We start from the raw sequence: 26,655 nt of genomic DNA, 5'->3' as shown, positions 1-26,655 counted from the left end.
CCATCGCCGAATGGAGTTAGCAGTTGGTGGATCTTTGTTGAACTTCGTCCTGAAGTGTCGTTGCACTGTTATGACTGACTGATGTGAGTGCATTTCAAGCACGACATACGCTTTCTCGGCTCCTTTCGCCATTTTGTCTCACTGCGCTCTCGAGCGCTCTGGCGGCAGAAACCTGAAGTGCGGCTTCAGCTGAACAAAACTTTATGAGTTTTTCTACGTATCTGTAGTGTGTCGTGACCATATGTCAATGAATGGAGCTACAGTGAATTTATGAAATCACTTCAATCATTTGTAATAGCCCTCTATAATACTCTATTCATTTTATTTTGTTTTGATATCACTTTCTTTCTTATTCTGTGATTCTCCTAAGTTTTCTTTAGCTTGTAGTCGTATCCAGTTTTTCTAAGCACTATGATTATAGGATAGTTCAAGATGTTAGGAATAGATGACAGAATATTTTCAGATTTTAAAGGAATTCTGTGCAGGAAAACTATCTAGTATTGCCGAGGTTTGGCAATATCTTTGATCCAGGGCTGATGCACAGAGCAGTCTGAGTTGTAGTGGGGAGATGTATAGTCTCAACGTGCCCCGTGTTTAAGTTTAATGATTTTGCTGTTTCCTCTTCGTTTATTGCTTTCATGTCAAATGAAAACAAATTGGATTTCTGTGACCGGGAGCTATCAAGTGAATTAAAATACATTCACATAATTATGGAAAGGTAAAATATATTGTTAGTTTCAGGTTTTATTTTATTTCCATCTTTCTGAGAGTTGAGCATTAATCGCCTTGCGGAACAATGAAGTTATTTTTGTCGATTTTCTAAAGAAATTTGGCTTTTATTAATCTTTTCTGCTGAGGCGATCAATGTATTTGAAGCAAAGTGTTTCATATGCATGTTTTCATCTTCTAGCGCCTATGCCATTATGCCATAATAAAGAACCAAACACAAGAATATAGTACTGGTACTCCAAGAAAATTTACATATGAATCTGCACTGTAAGCCGAATTATGCGTTTTAGTATGGTTCACGAAATTCCGATGCTCGTGGAGTATCCTCTGATGTCTTGCTTCTTTTATAACATGATGTAAGATCTTTTAATGTTTTACAATTACGAACACAAGGGGTTCCTGCATCATTGTAGCTGCACAAGTGCGGTGATGCCTGTTATCTTGTGCTCTCTGGTAACTCCTGAAATGAACCTATTTCTAACAGGTTGTGGGAAAATATTATGAATGATTGTTTGTAAAGCGTTACTTTCAAAGTAAATTTCCTTTAACGCAAGATGAACTTTGTACAAGAATGTATGATGAATTTCTTACATCACAGAGCATTTGACTCTCATTTAAAAATCAACTCTGTGAGGACGATCATTAAAAAAAATTTTGAGCCCAGAAGATCAAACATTTATGTCATTATTAAAAATTTTACTGGCACATTTGTGTGATGTATCTGAAAGTGTAACATACGAAAAAAAGAACAACATAATATGTGAAAGCTTCTCTTGCAGCTTATTAATCTTCGAGACCAATATTATATGTGAAAGCTTTGCTTTTCTTGTAACAACACTATATATATATATATATATATATATATATATATATATATATATATATTAATTTAAACCATTAACTTTTCCTATTTCTCTGTACGCGCTACTTAACAGTGTTGTTGCTTTTGACGGACTACATCACGTGTTCTGCTGTCATTGGCTGGAGAAATCACATGACATGAGCCATAACTGGCTTACAAAAGTGCATCGCAATATCTATTTCAATGCTGTGGAAAGTAACATGTGGTGTTTGGTTGAATTTGAATTTATACTTTTGTAATACGAAAATATGCAGCGCACATGTTGCTACACATCAAATATCTTTCCAAAATGCTCTTTTTTTTAAGGGGGGGGGGGTGAAGTATATTTTCACCCGGGAGAAAGTGTATTTTTTACTGTGAAATCCGGGAATTTTTTTTTCTTGTCCACGTTTACACCCTGTTTAATCTTCTTTTGCAAGCTTTCCCAAGATGATAAATTCTCAATATTTACTGTACCTGAGGCTTCCCCGAGAAGGTACACCACAGCAAATTCTATCTTCTTAGAACCTCCCCATTTTTTTGGTAATGCTTGGTTAAATCTTTTTAAGAAATGGGTCGAATGTACATCTCCGTCCAGCTTAAATTTGGGGAGTTGTCTATAATTGTCTAGATAACCCTTGGGGTGGTGGGGGGGGGGGGGGGGTGTAGCCATTCTAGCACCATCTGAGGAGGAAACATTAGAAATAGTTCTCCAAGCAGACCTGAGTCCCTAGGAGAGATTGATTACCTGGTCCTTGCCGTTTGTCTTGATCTGCATACATTCCTAAAAGTATTGTGCAACATACCCTTTCTAACTCATTTCTGCCCAGTAGTTTTGATTTGTTTTTCCAAATTTTACATGAATCACAAAGACTTAAAGAACAGTCATCTATTTTGAGATTTTAGCATGTATGAATGCTCCTGACGTGTTGATCTTATGCTGAACCAACTCTATCTGTATCTGTATCCCCTCACTGTACATTGAAACATTCACAAAAAGCTGTTCTGCCAGTTTTTCGGATATTCATTTCCTTATGGGCGCAGAACAGAACCATGAACCATGGACCTTGCCGTTGGTGGGGAGGCTTGCGTGCCTCAGTGATACAGATGGCCGTACCGTAGGTGCAACCACAACGGAGGGGTATCTGTTGAGAGGCCAGACAAACATGTGGTTCCTGAAGAGGGGCAGCAGCCTTTTCAGTAGTTGCAGGGGCAACAGTCTGGATGACTGACTGATCTGGCCTTGTAACATTAACCAAAACGGCCTTGCTGTGCTGGTACTGCGAACGGTTGAAAGCAAGGGGAAACTACAGCCGTAATTTTTCCCGAGGACATGCAGCTCTACTGTATGATTAAATGATGATGGCGTCCTCTTGGGTAAAATATTCCGGAGGTAAAATAGTCCCCCATTCGGATCTCCGGGCGGGGACTACTCAAGAGGACGTCGTAATCAGGAGAAAGAGAACTGGCGTTCTACGGATCGGAGCGTGGAATGTCAGATCCCTTAATCGGGTAGGTAGGTTAGAAAATTTAAAAAGGGAAATGGATAGGTTAAAATTAGATATAGTGGGAATTAGTGAAGTTCGGTGGCAGGAGGAACAAGACTTTTGGTCAGGTGATTACAGGGTTATAAATACAAAATCAAATAGGGGTAATGCAGGAGTAGGTTTAATAATGAATAAAAAAATAGGAGTGCGGGTTAGCTACTACAAACAGCATAGTGAACGCATTATTGTGGCCAAGATAGACACAAAGCCCATGCCTACTACAGTAGTTCAAGTTTATATGCCAACTAGCTCTGCAGATGATGAAGAAATTGATGAAATGTATGACGAGATAAAAGAAATTATTCAGGTAGTGAAGGGAGACGAAAATTTAATAGTCATGGGTGACTGGAATTCGTCAGTAGGAAAAGGGAGAGAAGGAAACATAGTAGGTGAATATGGATTGGGGGGAAGGAATGAAAGAGGAAGCCGCCTTGTAGAATTTTGCACAGAGCACAACTTAATCATAGCTAACACTTGGTTCAAGAATCATAAAAGAAGGTTGTATACCTGGAAGAATCCTGGAGATACTAAAAGGTATCAGATAGATTATATAATGGTAAGACAGAGATTTAGGAACCAGGTTTTAAATTGTAAGACATTTCCTGGGGCAGATGTGGATTCTGACCACAATATATTGGTTACGAACTGCAGATTGAAACTGAAGAAACTGCAAAAAGGTGGGAATTTAAGGAGATGGGACCTGGATAAACTGAAAGAACCAGAGGTTGTAGAGAGTTTGAGGGAGAGCATAAGGGAACAATTGACAGGAATGGGGGAAAGAAATACAGTAGAAGAAGAATGGGTAGCTCTGAGGGATGAAGTAGTGAAGGCAGCAGACGATCAAGTAGGTAAAAAGACGAGGGCTAATAGAAATCCTTGGGTAACAGAAGAAATATTGAATTTAATTGATGAAAGGAGAAAATATAAAAATGCAGTAAATGAAGCAGGCAAAAAGGAATACAAGCGTCTCAAAAATGAGATCGACAGGAAGTGCAAAATGGCTAAGCAGGGATGGCTAGAGGACAAATGTAAGGATGTAGGGACTTGTCTCACTAGGGGTAAGATAGATACTGCCTACAGGAAAATTAATGAGACCTTTGGAGATAAGAGAACCATTTGTATGAATATCAAGAGCTCAGATGGAAACCCAGTTCTAAGCAAAGAAGGGAAAGCAGAAAGGTGGAAGGAGTATATAGAGGGTCTATACAAGGACGATGTACTTGAGGACAATATTATGGAAATGGAAGAGGATGTAGATGAAGATGAAATGGGAGATACGATACTGCGTGAAGAGTTTGACAGAGCACTGAAAGACCTGAGTCGAACCAAGGCCCCGGGAGTAGACAACATTCCATTAGAACTACTGATGGCCTCGGGAGAGCCAGTCATGACAAAACTCTACCATCTGGTGAGCACGATGTATGAGACAGGCGAAATACCCTCAGACTTCAAGAAGAATATAATAATTCCAATCCCAAAGAAAGCAGGTGTTGACAGATGTGAAAATTACCGGACTATCAGTTTAATAAGTCACAGCTGCAAAATACTAACGCGAATTCTTTACAGACGAATGGAAAAACTGGTAGAAGCCGACCTCGGGGAAGATCAGTTTGGATTCCGTAGAAATGTTGGAACACGTGAGGCAATACTGACCTTACGACTTATCTTAGAAGCTAGATTAAGAAAAGGCAAACCTACATTTCTAGCATTTGTAGACTTAGAGAAAGCTTTTGACAACGTTAACTGGAATACTCTCTTTCAAATTCTGAAGGAGGCAGGGATAAAATACAGGGAGCGAAAGGCTATTTACAATTTGTACAGAAACCAGATGGCAGTTATAAGAGTCGAGGGGCATGAAAGGGAAGCAGTGGTTGGGAAAGGTGTGAGACAGGGTTGTAGCCTCTCCCCGATGTTATTCAATCTGTATATTGAGCAAGCAGTAAAGGAAACAAAAGAAAAATTCGGAGTAGGTATTAAAATCCATGGAGAAGAAGTAAAAACTTTGAGGTTCGCCGATGACATTGTAATTCTGTCAGAGACAGCAAAGGACTTGGAAGAGCAGTTGAACGGAATGGACAGTGTCTTGAAAGGAGGATATAAGATGATCATCAACAAAAGCAAAACGAGGATAATGGAATGTAGTCAAATTAAGTCGGGTGATGCTGAGGGAATTAGGTTAGGAAATGAGACACTTAAAGTAGTAAAGGAGTTTTGCTATTTAGGGAGTAAAATAACCGATGATGGTCGAAGTAGAGAGGATATAAAATGTAGACTGGCAATGGCAAGGAAAGCGTTTCTCAAGAAGAGAAATTTGTTAACATCAAGTATAGATTTAAGTGTCAGGAAGTCGTTTCTGAAAGTATTTGTATGGAGTGTAGCCATGTATGGAAGTGAAACGTGGACGATAACTAGTTTGGACAAGAAGAGAATAGAAGCTTTCGAAATGTGGTGCTACAGAAGAATGCTGAAGGTAAGGTGGGTAGATCACGTAACTAATGAGGAGGTACTGAATAGGATTGGGGAGAAGAGAAGTTTGTGGCACAACTTGACTAGAAGAGGGGATCGGTTGGTAGGACATGTTTTGAGGCATCAAGGGATCACAAATTTAGCATTGGAGGGCAGCGTGGAGGGTAAAAATCGTAGAGGGAGACCAAGAGATGAATACCCTAAACAGATTCAGAAGGATGTAGGTTGCAGTAGGTACTGGGAGATGAAGAAGCTTGCACAGGATAGAGTAGCATGGAGAGCTGCATCAAACCAGTCTCAGGACTGAAGACCACAACAACAACATGGGCGCAGACCACACAGTGTAATTTTGTTGCTCTGCATTTCTCATTTGTTGGCTGGGACACACAACATAGTGTCTATATCATGTATGCAGTAGTAATATTTAATAATCGGTGGTGTATTGGCAATTTTATCTGAACCTCAAAGCCACAGAACATGCTTAATGAAATTGGTGATAATGAGGACCTTCAGGTATTGGCATAGGCCATCATTGTGTGTGTGTGTGTGTGTGTGTGTGTGTGTGTGTGTGTGTGTGTGTGTTTGTGTGTTTTGCATGCAATCAGTATCTGTTCTTCGTGTTCTAATTGAGTTTCGCATTAATTCCAAACTATGTTGCTGAAAAAAGACCCTGTCTGCATGTGCAAATTTTGTGAAGTAACATTAACAATAAATATAATCTTAAATATTTAGTAATGTTTCATATCATAATGCAAGTACATTATTTTTTCATAGAGTGGGTACATCATTTTTTTCATAGGAATTATGGGATTTTGAGATATGATTGAAAAACAATTGAGACCAGTGAGACAGATAGTTTGTGTTCAAATTTGATTTTACAGACATTCACTTTTCTCAATACTTTGTTTTGGGCTTTATGTCCTAATGGTTATCAGTGCCTCATGAAACTGTTTTCTTCACATTAAGGGTCAGTATATTGGTGTTGAACCGTTAATGGAGGGGCTTGGGGACTTGATTAGTTGTTATGGACATATATTCCTTGACATCACTCACCTCGACATTAGTGTCATGTGTAAACAAATTTGAGTCTTGTGAATAAAAAAGAGAACATTCTCCAGAAAAGATTCTCAATTTCATATCAATACAAAATTCAAAGCATATTCTCTGACATTGGAGTTTTTCCTCACAACTTCACCTCCTTTTTGACAAGATTCTTGGTGTGTGTGTGTGTGTGTGTGTGTGTGTGTGTGTGTGTGTGTGTTGTCTGCCGTGTCGGACGTAGAACAAATGCATAATCTTTGATTTTGTTCAACGTGCTCAAACAGGCAAATTATTCAGTGTACAAATATGGAACTACCATCAATATATTCTGGAAAAGTTACACCATCTTTCAATTTCACTTTTAAGTGAGGCAACAAATTATTAAGACGATTATGGACACTTTACAAAAATGTGTTTTCTGACGTTGTTACCGAATTTTTGATGTGCACGAAACTTTCTCTTTATTTAGTTTATGTGAACTCATTATATGAAAAAAATCTTAAGAATTCATCACAATTTCATCTACACCAAACTGGAACTCTTGTCAGAGCTTACTAACATGAATTAATTATGGTTGAGGAGGTATTGAATGGAATTGGGGAGAAGAGGGATTTGTGGTACAGCTTGACTAGAAGAAAGGATCGGTTGGTAGGACATGATCTGAGGCATCAAGGGATCAACAATTTAGTACTGGAGGGCAGCATGGAGGGTAAAAATCGTATGGGGGGGGGGGGGGGGGGAGACAGAGAGATGAATACAGTAAACAGATTCAGAAGGATGTAGGTTGCAGTAGGTACTGGGAAATGAAGCAGCTTGCACAGGATAGAGTAGCATGGAGAGCTGCATCAAACCAGTCTCTGGACTGAAGACCACAACAACAACAGCATGAAAAGATTGGATTCAGAATACAGCTTTCTCCTCCAGTTACTTGCACAACAGAGCCTTGTCTGAGCAATGACATCATACAGGGTAAAGAGGTTATGTTATCTGTACAGAGTCATCACAGGCAGCTAGTCAAGTTGCAAAATCCCAATACACCACACACTAGCCAGTGAGGATATTCTACACACAGGTCAAAACCAGACAGAGCTACTACTAAATCTACAGTCAAATGTTGCATTAGCAGTTGTAAATAAATCAGAGCTGCAGTTACAGAATAAACATTTGCTAGTACATAAATGAAAATAATGAATTCTCAAAAATGTATTTGGATAGATGAAAACCCAAGGTGCCGGGTGAATTTTCTATTACTCTACTTATTTCCTAAACTTCACCAGTCCTTTTACTTCTATTTAGTAAAATATGAGTCTTCATGTATCAAGTCTCAAAGGTTACTTGAATAAAAGAAACATCTTTACACCCTGGAGAAAAGAATGAAATAGAAAGAAGTAAGAATTGTTTAGGAACAGAAATGTAATCCTTGTAAATACTTTTTTAAAAGAGAAATAAATGACATTAATGGTGTAAATCAAAAAACTTACTCACCAAGTGTTGGCAGGAGAAGACAAACATGAAAGGAGGTTATACTTATCCAAGCTTTTGGAGCCAGTGGCTCCTCCTCCTGGCTGAAGGGTTCAAGGGGAAGGAAGAGGACTGGGGCGGATTAGAAAGAGGGGTAGATTTGAGAAGTGTCACTCGGAACTGTGGGTCAGGGGAGACTTACCAGATGGGATAAGGAAAGACTGTTGGGGACCCCACCATACAAGTTGAAAACCTGAGACCTTAAAGGTGGAAGACAGGGTAATATGCTAAACAGAGATTACTGCTAAAACATCATGCATAGACTAATAAGAGTGAAAAGCTAAGTGCATTGTATGTAACAGAAGTTGGAGGGGGATGATGAAAAATAGACAGGTAATAAATGAAAGAGGTAGAAAGCTAAAATGGAGTTAAGAAACAAGAAGTTACTGTGAAGAAATGGTTATACAGAAGAAATTATCGTAAATTAAGGTCAGGTGGATGGCGAGAACCAAGGACATGTGTTAGTGCTAATTACCACCTGCAGAGCCCTGAGAAACTGGTGCTGGGGGAAGATTCCGGTGATGAAACAGGCACTGAGATTGCTGGTAAATGTCCTCTACCTATGCCCATTCATCCTAACTTCACCCCTCTTCTTTCCTTTTCAACCCTTCTGCCGGAAGGAGGAGCTACTGGCTCTAAACGCTTGCATAAGTATAACCTTTTTTTTATGTCTGTGTTCTCCTGCCACTGCTTCCTTAGTGCTTACTTTCGTAGTCAGTCCAGTTACATTATATTGTAAAAAATTATTTTCATTGTTATACTGTTATAAATTGTAACACCAATGACAGCTATGCATCCTCACTGGAAGCAGCGGCAGTGGTGAAAGACTGAAACTTTTTAGGATCAGATGTCCTTGCTAAACAGTTGAAGTGTACTATGTTGTTATACACAGGCTGAATCAGAGATACGTAAACCATTGTATTTAATTTATTGTTGTTTGTTGTAATCTTCAGTCCAGAGACTGGTTTGATGCAGCTCTCCATGCTACCCTATCCTGTGCAAGCTTCTTCATTTCCAAGTACCTACTGCAACCTACATCCTTCTGAATCTGCTTAATGTATTCATCTCTTAGTCGTCCTCCCCGCCCCCCCCCCCCCCCTACGATTTTTACCCTCCATGCTGCCCTCCAGTACTAAATTGTTGATCCCTTGATGCCTCAGATTGTGTCCTACCATCCGACCCTTTCTTCTAGTCAAGCTGTGCCACAAATTCCTCTTCTCCCCAATTCTATTCAATACCTCTTCATTTGTTATGTGATCTATCTATCTAATCTACAGCAGTCTTCTGTAGCACCACATTTCGAAAGCTTCAATTCTCTTCTTGTCTAAACAGTTTATCGTCCATGTTTCACTTCCATACATAGCCACACTCCATACAAATACTTTTAGAAAAGACTTCCTGACATTTAAATTTATGCTCGATGTTAACAAATTTCTCTTCTTCAGAAACACTTTTCTTGCCATTGACAGTCTACATTTTATATCCTCTCTACTTCGACCATCATCAGTTATTTTGCTCCCCAAATAACAAACCTCATCTACTCCTTTCAAGACACTATTCATTCTGTTCAACTGCTCTTCCAGGTCCTTTGCTGCCTCTGACAGAATTACAATGTCATCGGCGAAACTCCTCAAAGTTTTTTATTTCTTCTCCGTGGATTTTATGGGGATAGGCTACAACCCTGCCTCACTCCCTTCTCAACCAGTTCTTCCCTTTCGTGCCCCTCTACTCTTATAACTGCAGTCTGGTTTCTGTACAAATTGTAAATAGCCTTTCATTCCCTGTATTTGACACCTGGCACCTTCAGAATTTTAAAGAGAGTACTCCAGTCAACATTGTCAAAAGCTTTCTCTGAGTCTACAAATGCTAGAAAAGTGGGTTTGCCTTTCCCTAATCTATCTTCTAAGATAATTCATAGGGTCAGTATTGCCTCATGTGTTCCAACATTTCTACGGAATCCAAACGGATTTTCCCCAAGGTCGGCTTCTACCAGTTTTTCGATTTGTCTGTAAAGAATTCTTGTTAGTATTTTGCAGCCATGACTTATTAAACTGATAGTTCAGTAATTTTCACACCTGCTTTCTGTCCGATTGGAATTATTATATTCTTCTTGAGGTCTGAGGGAGGGTATTTCGCCTGTCTCATACATCTTGCTCACCATATGGTAGAGTTTTGTCAGGCATGGCTCTCCCAAGGCTATCAGTAGTTCTGATGGAATGTTGTCTACTCCCAGGGCCTTGTTTCAGCTCAGGTCATTTAATGCCCTGTCAAATTCTTACATGCAGAATCATATCTCCTGTTTCATCTTCACCTCTTCACCTAAGTCCTCTCACATGTCCATTATATTGCCCTCCAGTTCACCACCCTTGTATAGACCCTCGATATACTCCTTCCACCTTTCTGATTTCGCTTCATTGCTTAGAACTGGTTTTCCATCTGTGCTCTTGATGTTCATTCAAGGGTATCTCTTTTCTCCAAAGGTCTCTTTAATTTTCCTGTAGGCAGTGCCTATCTTACCCTCTAATAGTATATACCCCATCCTCTTTACATTTGTCCCTAGCCATCCCCGCTTAGCCATTTGGCACCTCCTGTCGATCTTATTTTTGAGACGCTTGTATTCCTTTTTGCCTGCTTCATTTACTGCATTTTTATATTTTCTCCTTTCATCAATTAAATTCAGTATCTCTTCTGTTACCCAAGGATTTCTACTAGCCCTTGCCTTTTTAACTACTTGATCATCTGCTGCCTTGACATTTTCATCTCTCAAAGCTACGCATCCTTCTTCTACTGTCTTTCTTTCCCCCGTTCTTGTCAGTCGTTCCCTAATGCTCTCATTGAAACTCTCTACAACCTCTGGCTCTTTCAGTTTATCTAGGTTCCATCTCCTTAAATTCCTACCTTTTTGCAGTTTCTTCAGTTTTAGTCTACAGTTCGTAACCAATAAATTGTGGTCAGAGTCCACATCTGCCCCAGGAATCGTCTTACAATTTAAAACTCAGTTCATAAATCTCTGTCTTGCCATTATATAATCTATCTGAAACTTTCCAGTGTCTCCAGGCCTCCTCTACATCTGGCATAATCCGTATCACTTCAGGCGGTGGGGGGTTCCTTCGTAGTCTTGGATGTTATTGAATTTAGCATATGTTAAAATTCAGGAGTAGGTAATAAACGTGTAATTTTTTTGTTTTCTCCAAAAAAATTCCTGTCCTGAGATACAGGCCTCCAAAGATAAAACTGCGGACACCATTTTGAAGATGCGGATTTCAGAAAAAACTGATTGACTGATCTGGCCATGTAACACTAACCAAAACGGCCTTGCTGTTCTGGTACTGCAAATGGCTGAAAGCAAGGGGAAACTATAGCCGTAATTTTTCCCAAGGGCTTGCAGCTTAACTGTATGGTGAAATGATGATGGTGTCCTTTTGGGTAAAATATTCCGGAGGTAAAATAGTCTCCCATCTGGATCTCCAAATGGGGACTACTCAGGAGGACATCGTTATCAGGAGAAAGAAAACTGGTGTTCTACGGATCGGAGCACGGAATGTCAGATCCCTTAATCGGGCAGGTAGGTTAGAAAATTTAAAAAGGGAAATGGATCGGTTAAAGTTAGATATAGTGGGAATTAGTGAATTTCAGTGGCAGGAGGAACAAGACTTCTGGTCGGGTGAATACAGGGTTATAAATACAAAATCAAATAGGGGTAATGCAGGAGTAGGTTTAATAATGAATAGGGAAATAGGAATGCGGGTAAGCTACTACAAACAGCATAGTGAACGCATTATTGTGGCTAAGATAGATACGAAGCCCACACCTACCACAGTATTACAAGTTTATATGCCAACTAGCTCCGCAGATGGCAACGAGATTGATGATGAAATGTATGATGAGATAAAAGATATTATTCAGATAGTGAAGGGAGAGGAAAATTTAATAGTCATGGCTGACTGGAACTTGATAGTAGGGAAAGGAAGAGAAGGAAACATAGTAGGTGAATATGGAATGGGAGTAAGGAATGAAAGAGGAAGCTGCCTGGTAGAATTTTGCACAGAGCATAACTGAATCATAGCTAACACTTGGTTCAAGAATCATAAAAGAAGGTTGTATACATGGAAGAAGCCTGGAGATACTGGAAGGTCTCAGATAGATTATATAATGGTAAGACAGAGATTCAGGAACCAGGTTTTAAATTGTAAGACATTTCCAGGGGCAGATGTGGACTCTGATCACAATCTATTGGTTATGAACTGTATATTAAAACTGAAGAAACTGCAAAAAGGTGGGACTTTGAGGAGATGGGACCTGGATAAACTGAAAGAACCAGAGGCTGTAGAGAGCTTCAGGGAGAGCATTAGGGAACGATTGACAAGAATGGGGGAAAGAAATACAGTAGAAGAAGAATGGTAAAAACGTAAAAAGATGAGGGCTAATAGAAATCCTTGGGTAACGGAAGATATATTGAATTTAATTGATGAAAGGAGAAAATATAAAAATGCAGTAAATGAAGCAGGCAAAAAGGAATACGAACGTCTCAAAAATGAGATCGACAGGAAGTGCAAAATGACTAAGCAGGGATGGCTAGAGGACAAATGTAAGGATGTAGAGGCTTATCTCACTAGGGGTAAGATAGATACTGCCTACATGAAAATTAAAGACACCTTTGGAGAAAAGAGAAGCACTTGAATGAATATCAAGAGCTTAGATGGAAACCCAGTTCGAAGCAAAGAAGGGAAAGCAGAAACGTGGAAGGAGTATATAGAAGGTCTATACAAGGGCGATGTTCTTGAGGACACTATTATAGAAATGGAAGAAAATGTAGATGAAGATGAAATAGGAGATATGATACAGCCTTGGGAGAGTCAGACCTAACAAACTTCTACCATCTAGTGAGCAAGATGTATGAGACAGGCGAGATACCCCCAGACTTCAAGAAGAATATAATAATTCCAATCCCAAAGAAAGCAGGTGTTGACAGATGTGAAAATTACTGAACTATCAGTCTAATAAGCCACGGCTGCAAAATACTAACGCGAATTCTTTACAGACGAATGGAAAATCTGGTAGAAGCCGACCTCGGGGAAGATCAGTTTGGATTCCGTAGAAATATGGGAACACGTGAGGCAATACTGACCCTACGACTTATTTTAGAAGATAGATTAAGAAAAGGCAAACCTACATTTCAAGCATTTGTAGACTTGGAGAAAGCTTTTGACAACGTTAACTGGAATACTCTTTCAAATTCTGAAGGTGGCAGGTGTAAAATACAGGGAGCGAAAGGCTATTTACAATTTGTACAGAAACCAGATGGCAGTTACAAGAGTCGAGGGACATGAAAGGGAAGCAGTAGTTGGGAAGGGAGTGAGACAGGGTTGTAGCCTCTCCCCGATGTTGTTGAATCTGTACATTGAGCAAGCAGTAAAGAGTAAAGGAAACAAAAGAAAAATTCGGAGTTGGTATTAAAATCCATGGAGAAGAAATAAAAACTTTGAGGTTCGCCGATGACATTGTAATTCTGTCAGAGGCAGCAAAGGACCTGTAGGAGCAGTTGAACAGAATGGATAGTGTCTTGAAAGGGAGATATAAGATGAACAACAACAAAAGCAAAACGAGGATAATGGAATGTAGTTGAATTAAATTAAGTGATGCTGAAGGAATTAGATTAGGAAATGAGACACTTAAAGTAGTAAAGGAGTTTTGCTATTTGGGGAGCAAAATAACTGATGATGGTCGAAGTAGAGAGGATATTAAATGTAGACTGGCAATGGCAAGGAAAGCGTTTCTGAAGAAGAGAAATTTGTTAACATCGAGTATAGATGTGTCAGGAAGTCGTTTATGAAAGTATGTGTATGGAGTGTAGCCATGTATAGAAGTGAAACATGGACGATAAATAGTTTGGACAAGAAGAGAATAGAAGGTTTCAAAATGTGGTTCTACAGAAGAATGCTGAAGATTAGATGGGTAGATCACATAAATAATGAGGAGGTATTGAATAGAATTGGAGAGAAGAGGAGCTTGTGGCACAACTTGACTAGAAGAAGGGATCGGTTGGTAGGACATGTTCTGAGACAGCAAGAGATCACCAATTTAGTACCGGAGGGCAGCATGGAGTGTAAAAATCGTAGAGGGTGACCGAGAGATGAATACACTAAACAGATTCAGAAGGATGTAGGTTGCAGTAGGTATTGGGAAATGAAGAAGCTTGCACAGGATAGAGTAGCATGGAGAGCTGCATCAAACCAGTCTCTGGACTGAAGACAACAACAACAACATCTCTGTAACAGTTTTAGATACTTTGTTAGAATTTTTTTATTTTAAAGATAATTGCAATGAATACAACAGTATCCTTCCTATGGACATATCTGTCAAAGTTCTTTAATGTCGCCTTTTGAGTTTTTTTATAATTTACAGAAAAAATTTTTTTTTTTAAAGATGTCAATCCAGAAAGTTAGACTTTTTTCTGTTGATTAGTACCATGTAGTGCTATATCCTCTGTAAAGAAGAGCTTCCACTTTTAAGTTTTGTAGGTTTTATTTTTAAAATATTTTTTTTTAACTTTCAGGGGTAGTGTATGTCTTCACTGAAGTCGTTTCTTACTAATTTCTTTGTTACAATATTTATTTTTATTGTCTTTGTTGCAGTTATTTCTTTTCACTTTCATTGTTGCAGATATTTCTTACAGTTTGTTTCTTGTCACTTTCTTTGTTGTGGTCGTTCATTGCAGGTTTCTGTATTGTAGTTGTTCAGTGCTAATTTGTCTACTGAAGAGGCTTCTAAGGAATCTGAGACCGTCAAGTGAGTTCTGTGTTTTCGTGAGGAATTTGTCAGTTGAGACAGTTGCAGTGTGTCTTATGGGAAGGACTGTTTGAAATGTCTTGTGACTGGGGCCACAGGAGTGTGAAGTGTGCTGACTATTTGCATATCCATGAAAGAGCGATATATAATACAAAGAAAAAAAAAACAGACTTTGTTCAGGTTGAGAATAAGTGTTCTCATTTGAAGACTCTGTTTCAAAGTGTAGATGTTTCCAGTGATGATTGTCTGTGTTCTAAATGTTTTGACAGAATAACGACAGTGATAGTATCTGAACGAGGTGAAGCCTCTTGTGGTGCAGATGATGTAGATTTTGCATCAATAGAGGAAGAATTAAATACCCTGAATCAGTTAACTACAGAGGTAGGTATTAGTGCTGTTAAGAAACCGTGATCAGTAAAGTCAAGTCATAAGCTCTGTGCATCAAGAAAGCACAGAGAAATTGCTAAAGCTATGGATGAACACACTACAGCAAAACTGACAACACTCTTCAAAGTAGAAATTCCCACTTCAGAAGAAAATGAACCATAGCACTCGTGCACCTCTTGCCGGGAATTTTTCATGAATATTGATTAAGCTGTTAAACTTTCTGCAGCCTACAGTGAAAAGGTGCAAGTTTTAACTATTATTCCAGAGACATTTTCAAAGAAAACAATTTTTAATCACGTTCCATCAGTATCAAAGTACATTGTAGACAAATCAAGAAATGTGAGTTCTGTAAAAGGAGTTTTCGGAAGACCAAATCCCAATTATGGTCATCTTGTAGAAGCAGCTCAAGTTCAAATAGTGCAGTCATTTTATCCAGCACATCAATGGGACTGTTTTCACCAGAGTGCCAATAAAAAAGACACTATAACTGTAACAGTTGAAGGTCAAAAAGTTGTGAATGTGAAGAGGTACATGACTCACAATATTAAAGAAACTTTTGCAATTTATAAGAGCAACTATACAATTTCACGTATTGGAAGATCAAAATTTTATGCACTACGACCCAAGTGGGTTGTTCCACACCCACCTAGAGATGTCTGTTTATTTGCGTACTGTGCGAATCTTGAACTTTGTGTGGTAACTTTGAAGAACTTACTGGAGCACGTGACATATGACATCATGGTTGGGTGTGTGAAGTCATTAGTAGTCTGTGACATAAAGTGAGAGACTTGTTTGTTTCAAGAATGTGGTGACTGCCCTGGAAAGGGAGGATTGTGTGAAACTACTTGATAATCATTTCGACGAAGACACAGTAGAATTATTCCGCCATGCACTCACAACCACGTAGTACCAGTGAGGGGACAAGTTTTACCAACAGGTGGATGGAATCGCTGTGGGATCCCCATTGGCACCATGTATTGCCAATCTGTGCATGGAATACTTCGAGGATATCGCCTTGGAAACAGCACGCCTTAAATCCAAGGCCTTTTATCGGTACTTGGGCGATACTTTTGTGGTCTGCCCACATGGCGAGGACACTCTTAACGGAATTTCTTAGCCATCTGAACAGCATACATGAGAACATCAAGTTCTCAATGGAATTGGAAGAAAGTGGGTGCCTACCCTTCCTCACTATCTTGATAAAGAAGAAAACGGACAGCACACTGGGACACTCGGTCTACCGACAGAAAACACACACAGACCTGTACCTCAACGCTAACAGCTGCCATCACCCAGCACAACGGAAATTTGTACTCACTACTCTTGTCCGCAGAGCTCATGACATATGCGACAAGGGCGGTTTATCTACTGAGATTCAGCACCTGAAGAAAACCTTCCAGAAGAATGGATACACCAAAACGCAGATGAGATGCGCTCTCAAGATGGGCAAGAAGAAGAAGGAGAAGGACCTTCAGGAAGAGAGGAGAACAAAAAAGGTCTGGTGTTCCTCCCGTGTGCAGGGCTGCCCATGGCCAAGATTGTTAGGATACTGGAGAAGAACAAGATAAAAACTACCTTCCATCCTCCATCAAAAATCAGAAATATGCTGGGCTCAATGAAGGACAATTTGGGTCTAAGAACACCATGTGTTGACAGTATTTCCTGTGAATGTGGGAAACAATATATCGGACAGACACAGCGTTGCATAACACAACGCATCTCTGAACATCTGAAAAGTGTCCGCCTTGGAGAAAAAGAAAAATCCGCTGTAGCGGAGCACAGCCTCAGTGAAGAACACACATTTCAATTTGAAGAAACCAAGAGACTGTGTCGAGTGAAAGGTTTCTGGGACTCTGTTATTAAAGAGGCAGTGGAGATACGGGTCAGTGATAACCTGGTCAATCGGGGTAGTGGCTTCCAACTCAGCAGTGCGTGGAACACAATATTATCAAGAATCAGACGAGAGCGCACCAATGGAGGCAGGTCGGTGGCGGAAGATGGAATAAACAGGCTGCACCAGGACGAGACGGCAGGATCCAACGCCCCCACCCCACCCCACCCCACCCCCCACCCGCTCCCCACCACCACCATGCGCCGCCGCGCCAATTCTGCTCGGACCGGATTGGCCCGACTGCTGGCGAGGATGCAGAGAAGCCTGTGGTCCAGTGGCTATAAAGATCTGGACTTTGCCTGAGGATAGCAAGTAAGGAACTTGATGAAATGTTGCTGGAGAACAGCACACTGACTCCGCTGTCAACCTGAGAAGATTCTGTCATCAAGATTTGGTGAGAAAGTCTGCATTCTCATATAAAATTGTGTTAAATAATTCTAGATTTTGATTTTTATGAGCCTGTTATGTGATAATGTGTTAGTGAAACAGGTTTTATGTGTGGCAGAAATTTCAGTTGTTTATAAAACCTGTTCAACCTAAAAGTGGAAGCTCTCTTTTTCAGGGAATGTAGAACTATTTGGTACGAACGAACAGAAAAAAATCAAAATTTTATGTATTGGCATTTTTGGATAGAAAATTTTTTTTTCCTGTACATTATAAAGTTCAGAATGTTATAGTAAAAGAACAAAAAAATACGTGTTCCTTATGTAGTCCTTCATATTAACACATGCTAAATCCAGTAACATCAGAGACTATGAAGGTAAGATTTTTTCCTAGCCTGCCTGAATTGATATGGACCATGCTGTATACAACCTTCTTTCATGATTCTTAAACCAAGTGTTAGCTATGATTAAGTTATGCTCTGTGCAAAATTCTACCAGGAGCCTAACCCCCACTCCATATTCACCTGCTACTTTTCCTTCTCTTCTTTGTCCTACTATCGAATTCCAATCCCCCATGACTATTAAATGTTCGTCTCCCCTCACTATCTGAATGATTTCTTTTATCTCGTCATATGTTTCTTCGACCTCTTCGTCATCTGTGGAGCTAGTTGGCATATAAACTTGCACTACTGTGGTAGGCGTGGGCTTCGTGTCTATCTTGGCTACAACAATGCGTTCACTGTCCTGTTCATAGTAGCTTACCCATGCTCCTATTTTTTTTATTCATCATTAAACGTATTCCTGCCATTATCCCTATTTGATTTTATATCCATTTCCCTTTTTAAATTTTCTTACATACCTGCCTGATTAAGTGATCTGACTTTACATGCTCCGATCTGTAGAACGCCAGTTTTGTTTTTCCTGATAATGACGCCCTTCTGAGTAGTCCCCGCCGTGAGACCCGAATGGGGGATTATTTGACCTCCAGAATATTTTATCCAAGAGGCGCCATCATCATTTAACTATACAGTAAAACTGCATGCCCTCAGGAAAAATTACGGTTGTAGTTCCCTTGTTTTCAGCAGTTTACGGTATTAGCACAGTAAGGCCGTTTTGGTTTATGTTACAAGGCCAGATCAGTCAGTCATCCAGACTGTTGCCTCTGCAGCTACTGGAAAGGCTGCTGCCCCTCTTCAGGAACCACATGTTTGTCTGGCGTCTCGACAGGTACCCCTCCGTTGTGGTTGCACCTACGGTATGGCTATCTGTATCACTGAGGCACGCAAGCCTCCCCACCAACGGCAAGGTCCATGGTTCATTGGGGGAGGGGAGGGGGGGTTAATTTATTATGAATAACATATTTGTCTGCTCTGACTTAGTGTCTTGAGCTTTAGAATACTCCCGTATCAGAATTTTATGTACTTGTGGTAAAACTGTATTTAAGTACTCTCTGACGGTTTGATTGTAACTTAAATGGCAAAAAAGTACTAGTAATAGCGTTAAAATTAAAGAAATTTCTCAGTTATTTCTTTGTATGGACATTCTCTTATGTATTGTTGAGCCCGATTCCGAAGCAACAGAGCATCATTGAAAGAAAAAATGATTTTTATGTTAAGGGAGAATTGGGCTAAAACCAAGCTAGTGTGTAAAGTTTGCATCTAGAATTTGTCTAATGAACATTGTAAAATAATGCCAAATAAATGTGCAAAAGTAGGAAGTCGATGTGGAATGCACCAACAAAGATGTAGCCCATGCGGTCCAGTCTTCTATAAAGTAATTGAGTGCCATAATCCAAGTGTTGTTTAAATTGAAACCACTGTCCTTGTTTAATATTTTTTCTGACATTTTTATGTCGGTAGACAACTTAATTATGCTGTCCCAGAAACTTGGCTTTTGCACAGTGATACTCGTCTCCTCATATTTAATTTTATATGAGTGTATTGTAGACAGTGCTCGGTGACAGCAGATTTACTTGGTTTCCTTAATTGGGCATGCCTTTGGTGTTCCTTGCATCTCTCCTCGATGGTACTGATTGTCTGCCCCATGTAAGATATGCCATATTTGCATGGGATGCGATACACACCCACTTTCAAAGATGTAGATTGTCTTTAACATTACAAAGAATACTTTTTATCTTATTTTAAGGGAGCAAAATACAACAGATTCCATGTCTTGAGGAGACTACGTATCTTTCCAGATATTGTGCCAGCGTAAGGTAGATAAGTGCTTTTTGGCTTCTCTTCCTTTGTCACGGCCTCAACTTCTTTCTCAGGCGTTCTTGACTTTGACTGCATCACCATTTCAATTTGATGATCTGAGTACCCTTTCTTTAGAATGCTGTTCTTGAATGTGAAAATGTTGGAGCTCTATGGAAAAGAGTCTTGAGCATAAAATTTCTTTGTGACAGATGGTAATGGGTAGAGATGTGGACATACAGGTCAGTGTGCATGGGTTTTCTGTATACACTGTGACTCAGTATCCAGACGGATCAGTAGGTTTCTACAGAAACTGGGAATTCAGTGTATTTAGCTCCATTTAGCTCCCTTCAACTAAGTATCCATTGTAATATTAAGGATGATCTAGGTCTCTGAAAGCTGGGTGTGTACTGCATTCCATGCGAATGTGGCTTATATGGGGCACACTATCAGAACAGCCAAGGAAAGATGCAAACAATGTCAGAAACATACCTGATTGAATCAACCAAACAAATTATCTGTTGCCGAGCACTGCCTAGAACATAACCATGAAATGAAATATGATGAGACCAGTATCATTGTGCAAACGTCAAGTTTCTGGGACAGCATAATTGAGGAGTCTTATCAAGATAGCGATATCAGGAAACTTAATAAACAGGGATGGCGGTTTCAATTTAAGTAACACTTGGGGTCGAGAATGCATTTTATTAAAATCTTGCTGCTCATCACATCCACAAAATTTGGAAGGCATAGAGGGAATTTGTGTTCGTGGAATATCAGTACGGGCTCTGAAAAACAAAGGTACCCTATAGAGCATAGTGAACGTAGGGACTCAAACTTGGCTGTAAATAGCACATGAGACCAACAATAGTCCACAGTCTGGTTGGAGTCCAGGAGAAAGTACACGCAGCAAAATTCACAGCATCTGAAGGAGATGGCAGGGGTGGCTGTTGAAATATTGTGCATAAAATGGAAACAACAACTCGGCAGAAAACGCGGAAGCACAAGGTTACAAGGTTAATGCTTATAATATAAACTTTGTTTTATTGAATGTAGATGCTACTGCAGTAAAATGGTAGCAAAAGTCTGATATGATGTGTTGTTGTAAAGTAATATAATCTTTACTTTGTGTAACTTCATTTTAATCTGAATGTTCATATTAATACAAAACTTGAGACCTAATGTTTATATGCTTTTGAAAAAAATATTTTATAGCCCGAGTGAAATATATTTGTGACTTGGCAATGTATGGGGCAATGTTGCCAGGCAATATATAATATTCCGTGTTCTCCAAAGGTTCCTAATAATGCAAACTTGGTGATAATAGAAAGAATGTTGTGCTTGTAGATTGTTCTCACCACAGCCTGTCGGCAGTGGGGGTAACAGCAACAGCAGTAGCTGTAGTGATTGTGATGCATATATATCAGTAGTGTAACGATTTGTTGAAAAAGTATCAATTTCACATACTAAATATCTTGAAATAACAAATAGCCTATCTAGAACTGTAGCCAGAGTGTAATGAAATAACGTGTAGCTCAATGTCATTTTCAAATACATAACAATTCCCTCACATTTTCATTACATCTTACTATGTGTCGAACAATTTTATGCCACTAAGATAAAGCTTCTCAGTTGTTTGAGTTTTCCAACATATGTTTTGTAGTATTCTTTCTTTCGTAGCCCTCAGTTGTATCCCATTCAAGGTCTATGCAGTTAAAGTGGTGTGACACAGTTGCAGTCTCAGAAACCTGTGACCAAAATTTGTGCCACTTCATGTGTTACATATAGAGGCGACTGTCGGCTATTCAGAGCTAGGAGGCCAAATCATTTGCCCTTCCTATAGTTGTTTGGTATGGGAGGGCTTTTTAGTTTTAACCAGCCAATAATTTCCATTTTCTAGAGGCAGCTGTAGATGTCTTTCAGGGATGGTCAGATTTTATGAGTCATTATTCCTCACAGTTATGGAAGGGGAAAAAGGGAGATTTGGACTTACGGTGATGAAAGGCATGGATGTTCTGATGATTCTCATTTCAAAACTCCTCCTTTTTTTGCTTAGCACTCCTCTGGACAGGTGTATTATCCTGAAGGCATATAATACTGACAAAATAAATTTATTGAGCATTTTCATACAATGTTCAGAATTTACTGTAACTGGACTTTGATTGTGGTCATGTTAACCATTTCAGGTAACGCAGTGCAAAATTTCATTACTGAAGGGAAGCTGCTTTGAAAACTAAAGTAATAGATTTTTGTAACAGCTGTTTTATCTTAATTTTAAATATGTAGACAGTTCTTATTCCCAACTGCTAAAGTGCTGATGGATGAGTAATTACCCCCCCCCCCCCTCTCTCTCTCTTCGTGTAGTGTGTGTGTGTGTGTGTGTGTGTGTGTGTGTGTGCACTTTATAGTGAAAGTAGGCACTGTGATTTATGATTCTTGCTTTCAGATGTGTCAACTGTGCGGTTTCTGCGACTACACTGCACCGTCTGTGATACCCATTTAGGATGTAAACCAGGTTCTGTGCTCATGAGGCATGTTCGCTTGGGAACACTCTTGTGTAAGGACTGCTTTACATTTTATGGTGCAGGTGAATTTCCAGTTGCAGAAGATGGAAGTGAATCATTCTGTTGCTGGTGTGGCCAAGGTGGAAGTGTAATTTGTTGTAGCAGTTGCTCAGCTGTCTTTTGCAAGGTTTGTTGTATGATCTGATTCAGTGTATGTTGTGCTTGTGTGGGACCTGTGTCTGTGGGGTCAATTTATTGACTTGTTTAACTCAAGCTATTCATTTGTAATCATTATTTATATGTTGCTTACATAATGTCAAACTGAAAGGAGTAAAAGGACTGGAAACTGTTAGCAATGCCCTCAGATTCATGTTGTATACTTACCAGTATCTATCTTTGGGTATTTTATTATATTTTTTGTGTACTTTATTATAGACTTCTATATAGATTTTTAAATTGTTAGGAATTTTTAGACTTGTTCATTATGAGTGCATAACAAATACAGACAGTAAGTTTGTTAATCACTTGTTTGGTTTAAACCACTTCTTTGATAGTATACAGTAAGCTCGAATTCTACTTCTCATTTAATATAAAATTTTGAATCATTCACAGGCATCTAAAAGAGCAAGACATCAATAATTGAACCTTATAAAACATTCTTTGTGATTTCTTGCCATATAGGCCGGCTGTATGGCCGAGCGGTTCTACATCTACATCTACATCCACATCCATACTCCGCAAGCCACCTGACGGTGTGTGGTGGAGGGTACCCTGAGTACCTCTATTGGTTCTCCCTTCTGTTCCAGTCTCATATTGTTCGTGGAAAGGAGGATTGTCGGTATGCTTATGTGTGGGCTCTAATCTCTCTGATTTTATCCTCATGGTCTCTTCGCGAGATATACGTAGGAGGGAGCAATATACTGCTACACTCTTCGGTGAAGGTATGTTCTCGAAACTTTAACAAAAGCCCGTACCGAGCTACTGAGCGTCTCTCCTGTTTAGTCTTCCACTGGAGTTTATCTATCATCTCCGAAAAGCTTTTGCGATTACTAAAGGATCCTTTAACGAAGCGCGCTGCTCTCCGTTGGATCTTCTCTATCTCTTCTATCAACTCTATCTGGTACGGATCCCACACTGCTGAGCAGTATTCAAGCAGTGGGCGAACAAGTGTACTGTAACCTACTTCCTTTGTTTTCGGATTGCATTTCCTTAGGATTCTTCCAATGAATCTCAGTCTGGCATCTGCTTTACCGACGATTAATTTTATATGGTCATTCCATTTTAAATCACTCCTATTGTCTACTCCCAGATAATTTATGGAATTAACTGCTTCCAGTTGCTGACCTGCTGTTTTGTAGCTATATGATAAGGGATCTATCTTTCTATGTATTCGCAGCACATTACACTTGTCTACATTGAGATTCAATTGCCATTCCCTGCACCATGTGTCAATTCGCTGCAGATCCTCCTGCATTTTAGTACAATTTTCCATTGTTACAACCTCTCGATATACCACAGCATCATCCGCAAAAAGCCTCAGTGAACTTCCGATGTCATCCATAAGGTCATTTATGTATATTGTGAATAGCAACGGTCCTACGACACTCCCCTGTGGCACACCTGAAATCACTCTTACTTTGGAAGACTTCTCTCCATTGAGAATGACATGCTGCGTTCTGTTATCTAGGAACTCTTCAATCCAATCACACAATTGGTCTGATAGTCCATATGCTCTTACTTTGTTCATTAAATGACTGTGGGGAACTGCATCGAACGCCTTGCGGAAGTCAAGAAACACGACATCTACCTGTGAACCCGTGTCTATAGCCTTCTGAGTCTCGTGGACGAATAGCACGAGCTGGGTTTTACACGACCGTCTTTTTCGAAACCCATGCTGATTCCTACAGAGTAGATTTCTAGTCTCCAGAAAAGTCATTATACTCAAACACAATACGTGTTCCAAAATTCTACAACTGATTGACATTAGAGATATAGGTCTATAGTTCTGCACATCTATTCGACGTCCCTTCTTGAAAACGGGGATGACCTGTGTGCCCTTTTCCAATCCTTTGGAACGCTACGCTCTTCTAGAGACCTACGGTACACCGCTGCAAGAAGGGGGACAAGTTCCTTCGCATACTCTGTGTAAAATCGAACTGGTATCCCATCAGGTCCAGCAACCTTTTCTCTTTTGAGCGATTTTAATTGTTTTTCTATCCCTCTGTCGTCTATTTCGATATTTACCATTTTGTCATCTGTGTGACAATCTAGAGAAGGAACTACAGTACAGTCTTCCTCTGTGAAACAGCTTTGGAAAAAGACATTTAGTATTTCGGCCTTTAGTCTGTCATCCTCTGTTTCAGTACCTTTTTGGTCACAGAGTGTCTGGACATTTTGTTTTGATCCACCTACCGCTTTGACATAAGACCAAAATTTCTTAGGATTTTCTGCCAAGTCAGTACATAGAACTTTACTTTTCGAATTCATTGAACGCCTCTCGCATAGCCCTCCTCACACTACATTTCGCTTCGCGTAATTTTTGTTTGTCTGCAAGGCTTTGGCTATGTTTATGTTTGCTGTGAAGTTCCCTTTGCTTCCGTAGTAGTTTTCTAACTCGGTTGTTGTACCACGGTGGCTCTTTTCCATCTCTTACGATCTTGCTTGGCACATACTCGTCTAACACATTTTGTACGATGGTTTTGAACTTTGTCCACTGATCCTCAGCACTATCTGTACTTGAGACAAAACTTTTGTGTTGAGCCGTCAGGTACTCTGAAATCTGCTTTTTGTCACTTTTGCTAAACAGAAAAATCTTCCTACCTTTCTTAATATCTCTATTTACGGCTGAAATCATTGATGCAGTAGCCGCTTTATGATCGCTGATTCCCTGTTCTGCGTTAACTGTTTCAAATAGTTTGGGTCTGTTTGTCACCAGGAGGTCTAATATGTTATCGCCACGAGTCGGTTCTCTGTTTAACTGCTCAAGGTAGTTTTCAGATAAAGCACTTAAAAAAAATTCACTGGATTCTTTGTCCCTGCCACCCATTATGAACGTTTTAGTCTCCCAGTCTATATCCGGCAAATTAAAATCTCCACCCAGAACTATAACATGGTGGGGAAATCTACTCGAAATATTTTCCAAATTATCCTTCAGGTGCTCAGCCACAACAGCTGCTGAGCCAGGGGGCCTATAGAGACATCCAATTACCATGTCTGAGCCTGCTTTAACTGTGACCTTCACCCAAATTATTTCACATTTCGGATCTCCGTCAATTTCCTTCGATACTATTGCACTTCTTATCGCTATAAACACGCCTCCCCTTTCACCGTCCAGCCTGTCTCTGCAGTATACATTCCAATCTGAGTTTAGGATTTCCTTACTGTTTCCTTTCTGTCCCTAGTACTATATGGGCATTGTGACCGTTTATTAATGAGAGCAGTTCTGGGACCTTAGGTTAGTTAGGTTTAAGTAGTTCTAAGTCTAGGGGACTGATGACCTCGGATGTTAAGTCCCATAGAGCTTAGAGCCATTTGAACATTCTTGACATATAGAGGATGCTTAGTCCATTTATGAAGTATGAAAACAACATAACTTCCTAGGAATCAGTAAAGAATGCAGTACAGTGCCAACAGACCATTAACATAGTGGAGATATGAGCCTCAAGAAGCTACCGACAGATGACATTGTTCACAGCATGAAAACACAAGGAAAACAAAATACTAATGGGACCTTCACATTAATAGGGGTTTTTGGTTGGGAATGTTGTTATTAGTACCTTGAAACACATTAATAGCTTGAAAATACCAGGCCACAGTGGAAAAATGGAGATTTTTGGTGGAATGTGATTGTAAGTATTGAATACTCATTGTATTTATGTATTTAAAAAATGTCGTGACTCATGAGTTTGGTTTGCCAACTCTCAACCAATGTGTCACGTAGCTGCCCAACGTAGACCTCAGGCTACGCAATAAACCAATCTGTCACCACAAGTGACAAAAAAAAAGGGTAGAGAACAGAACAGCACTGTCGATATCTTCAGTAAACAATACATCCGCCATCCGTGCTAGAGTACATATGTATAGTATGCAACATGGTCTAAGCTGCACCTGCAATAAATAAGTGACATCAAAACATTGCATGTGATTTTGAAGTTTTCTTATTGTAATGAATATTCCTGGAGGTTTTGAGGTGTCTGACCTAAAAAGTGCAGGGTGTCTCGTGTAAAACCAGTACTCTTAACGTCCCGCTTGTGAAGTGGCCTGGATGCCTATATGGTGAGTAGCAATCTGTCCTTTTCATAATATTGTCATTATTCCATCCTGGATTTTTCATAGTTTAAACAGATAACTACACGTTTTTG

At 39.7% G+C, this 26,655-nt stretch overlaps 1 protein-coding gene across 1 annotated transcript in view; it reads left to right on the top strand.

Annotated features, from left to right (window-relative positions):
- LOC126253694 (uncharacterized) overlaps positions 1-26,655 on the top strand; it is a 103,593-nt gene that overhangs the window by 13,415 nt on the left and 63,523 nt on the right. Inside the window, exon 4 of the mRNA XM_049955220.1 lies at positions 22,237-22,481. Within this exon, the coding sequence (XP_049811177.1) occupies positions 22,237-22,481 (245 nt within the window). The remainder of the gene's footprint in view (positions 1-22,236; positions 22,482-26,655) is intronic.

The sequence above is a fragment of the Schistocerca nitens genome, chromosome 4, assembly GCF_023898315.1.
Source record: "Schistocerca nitens isolate TAMUIC-IGC-003100 chromosome 4, iqSchNite1.1, whole genome shotgun sequence".
Lineage (NCBI taxonomy): Eukaryota > Metazoa > Arthropoda > Insecta > Orthoptera > Acrididae > Schistocerca > Schistocerca nitens.
Note: the sequence above shows the minus strand (reverse complement) of the source record. Positions and strands in the feature narration are given on the sequence as shown.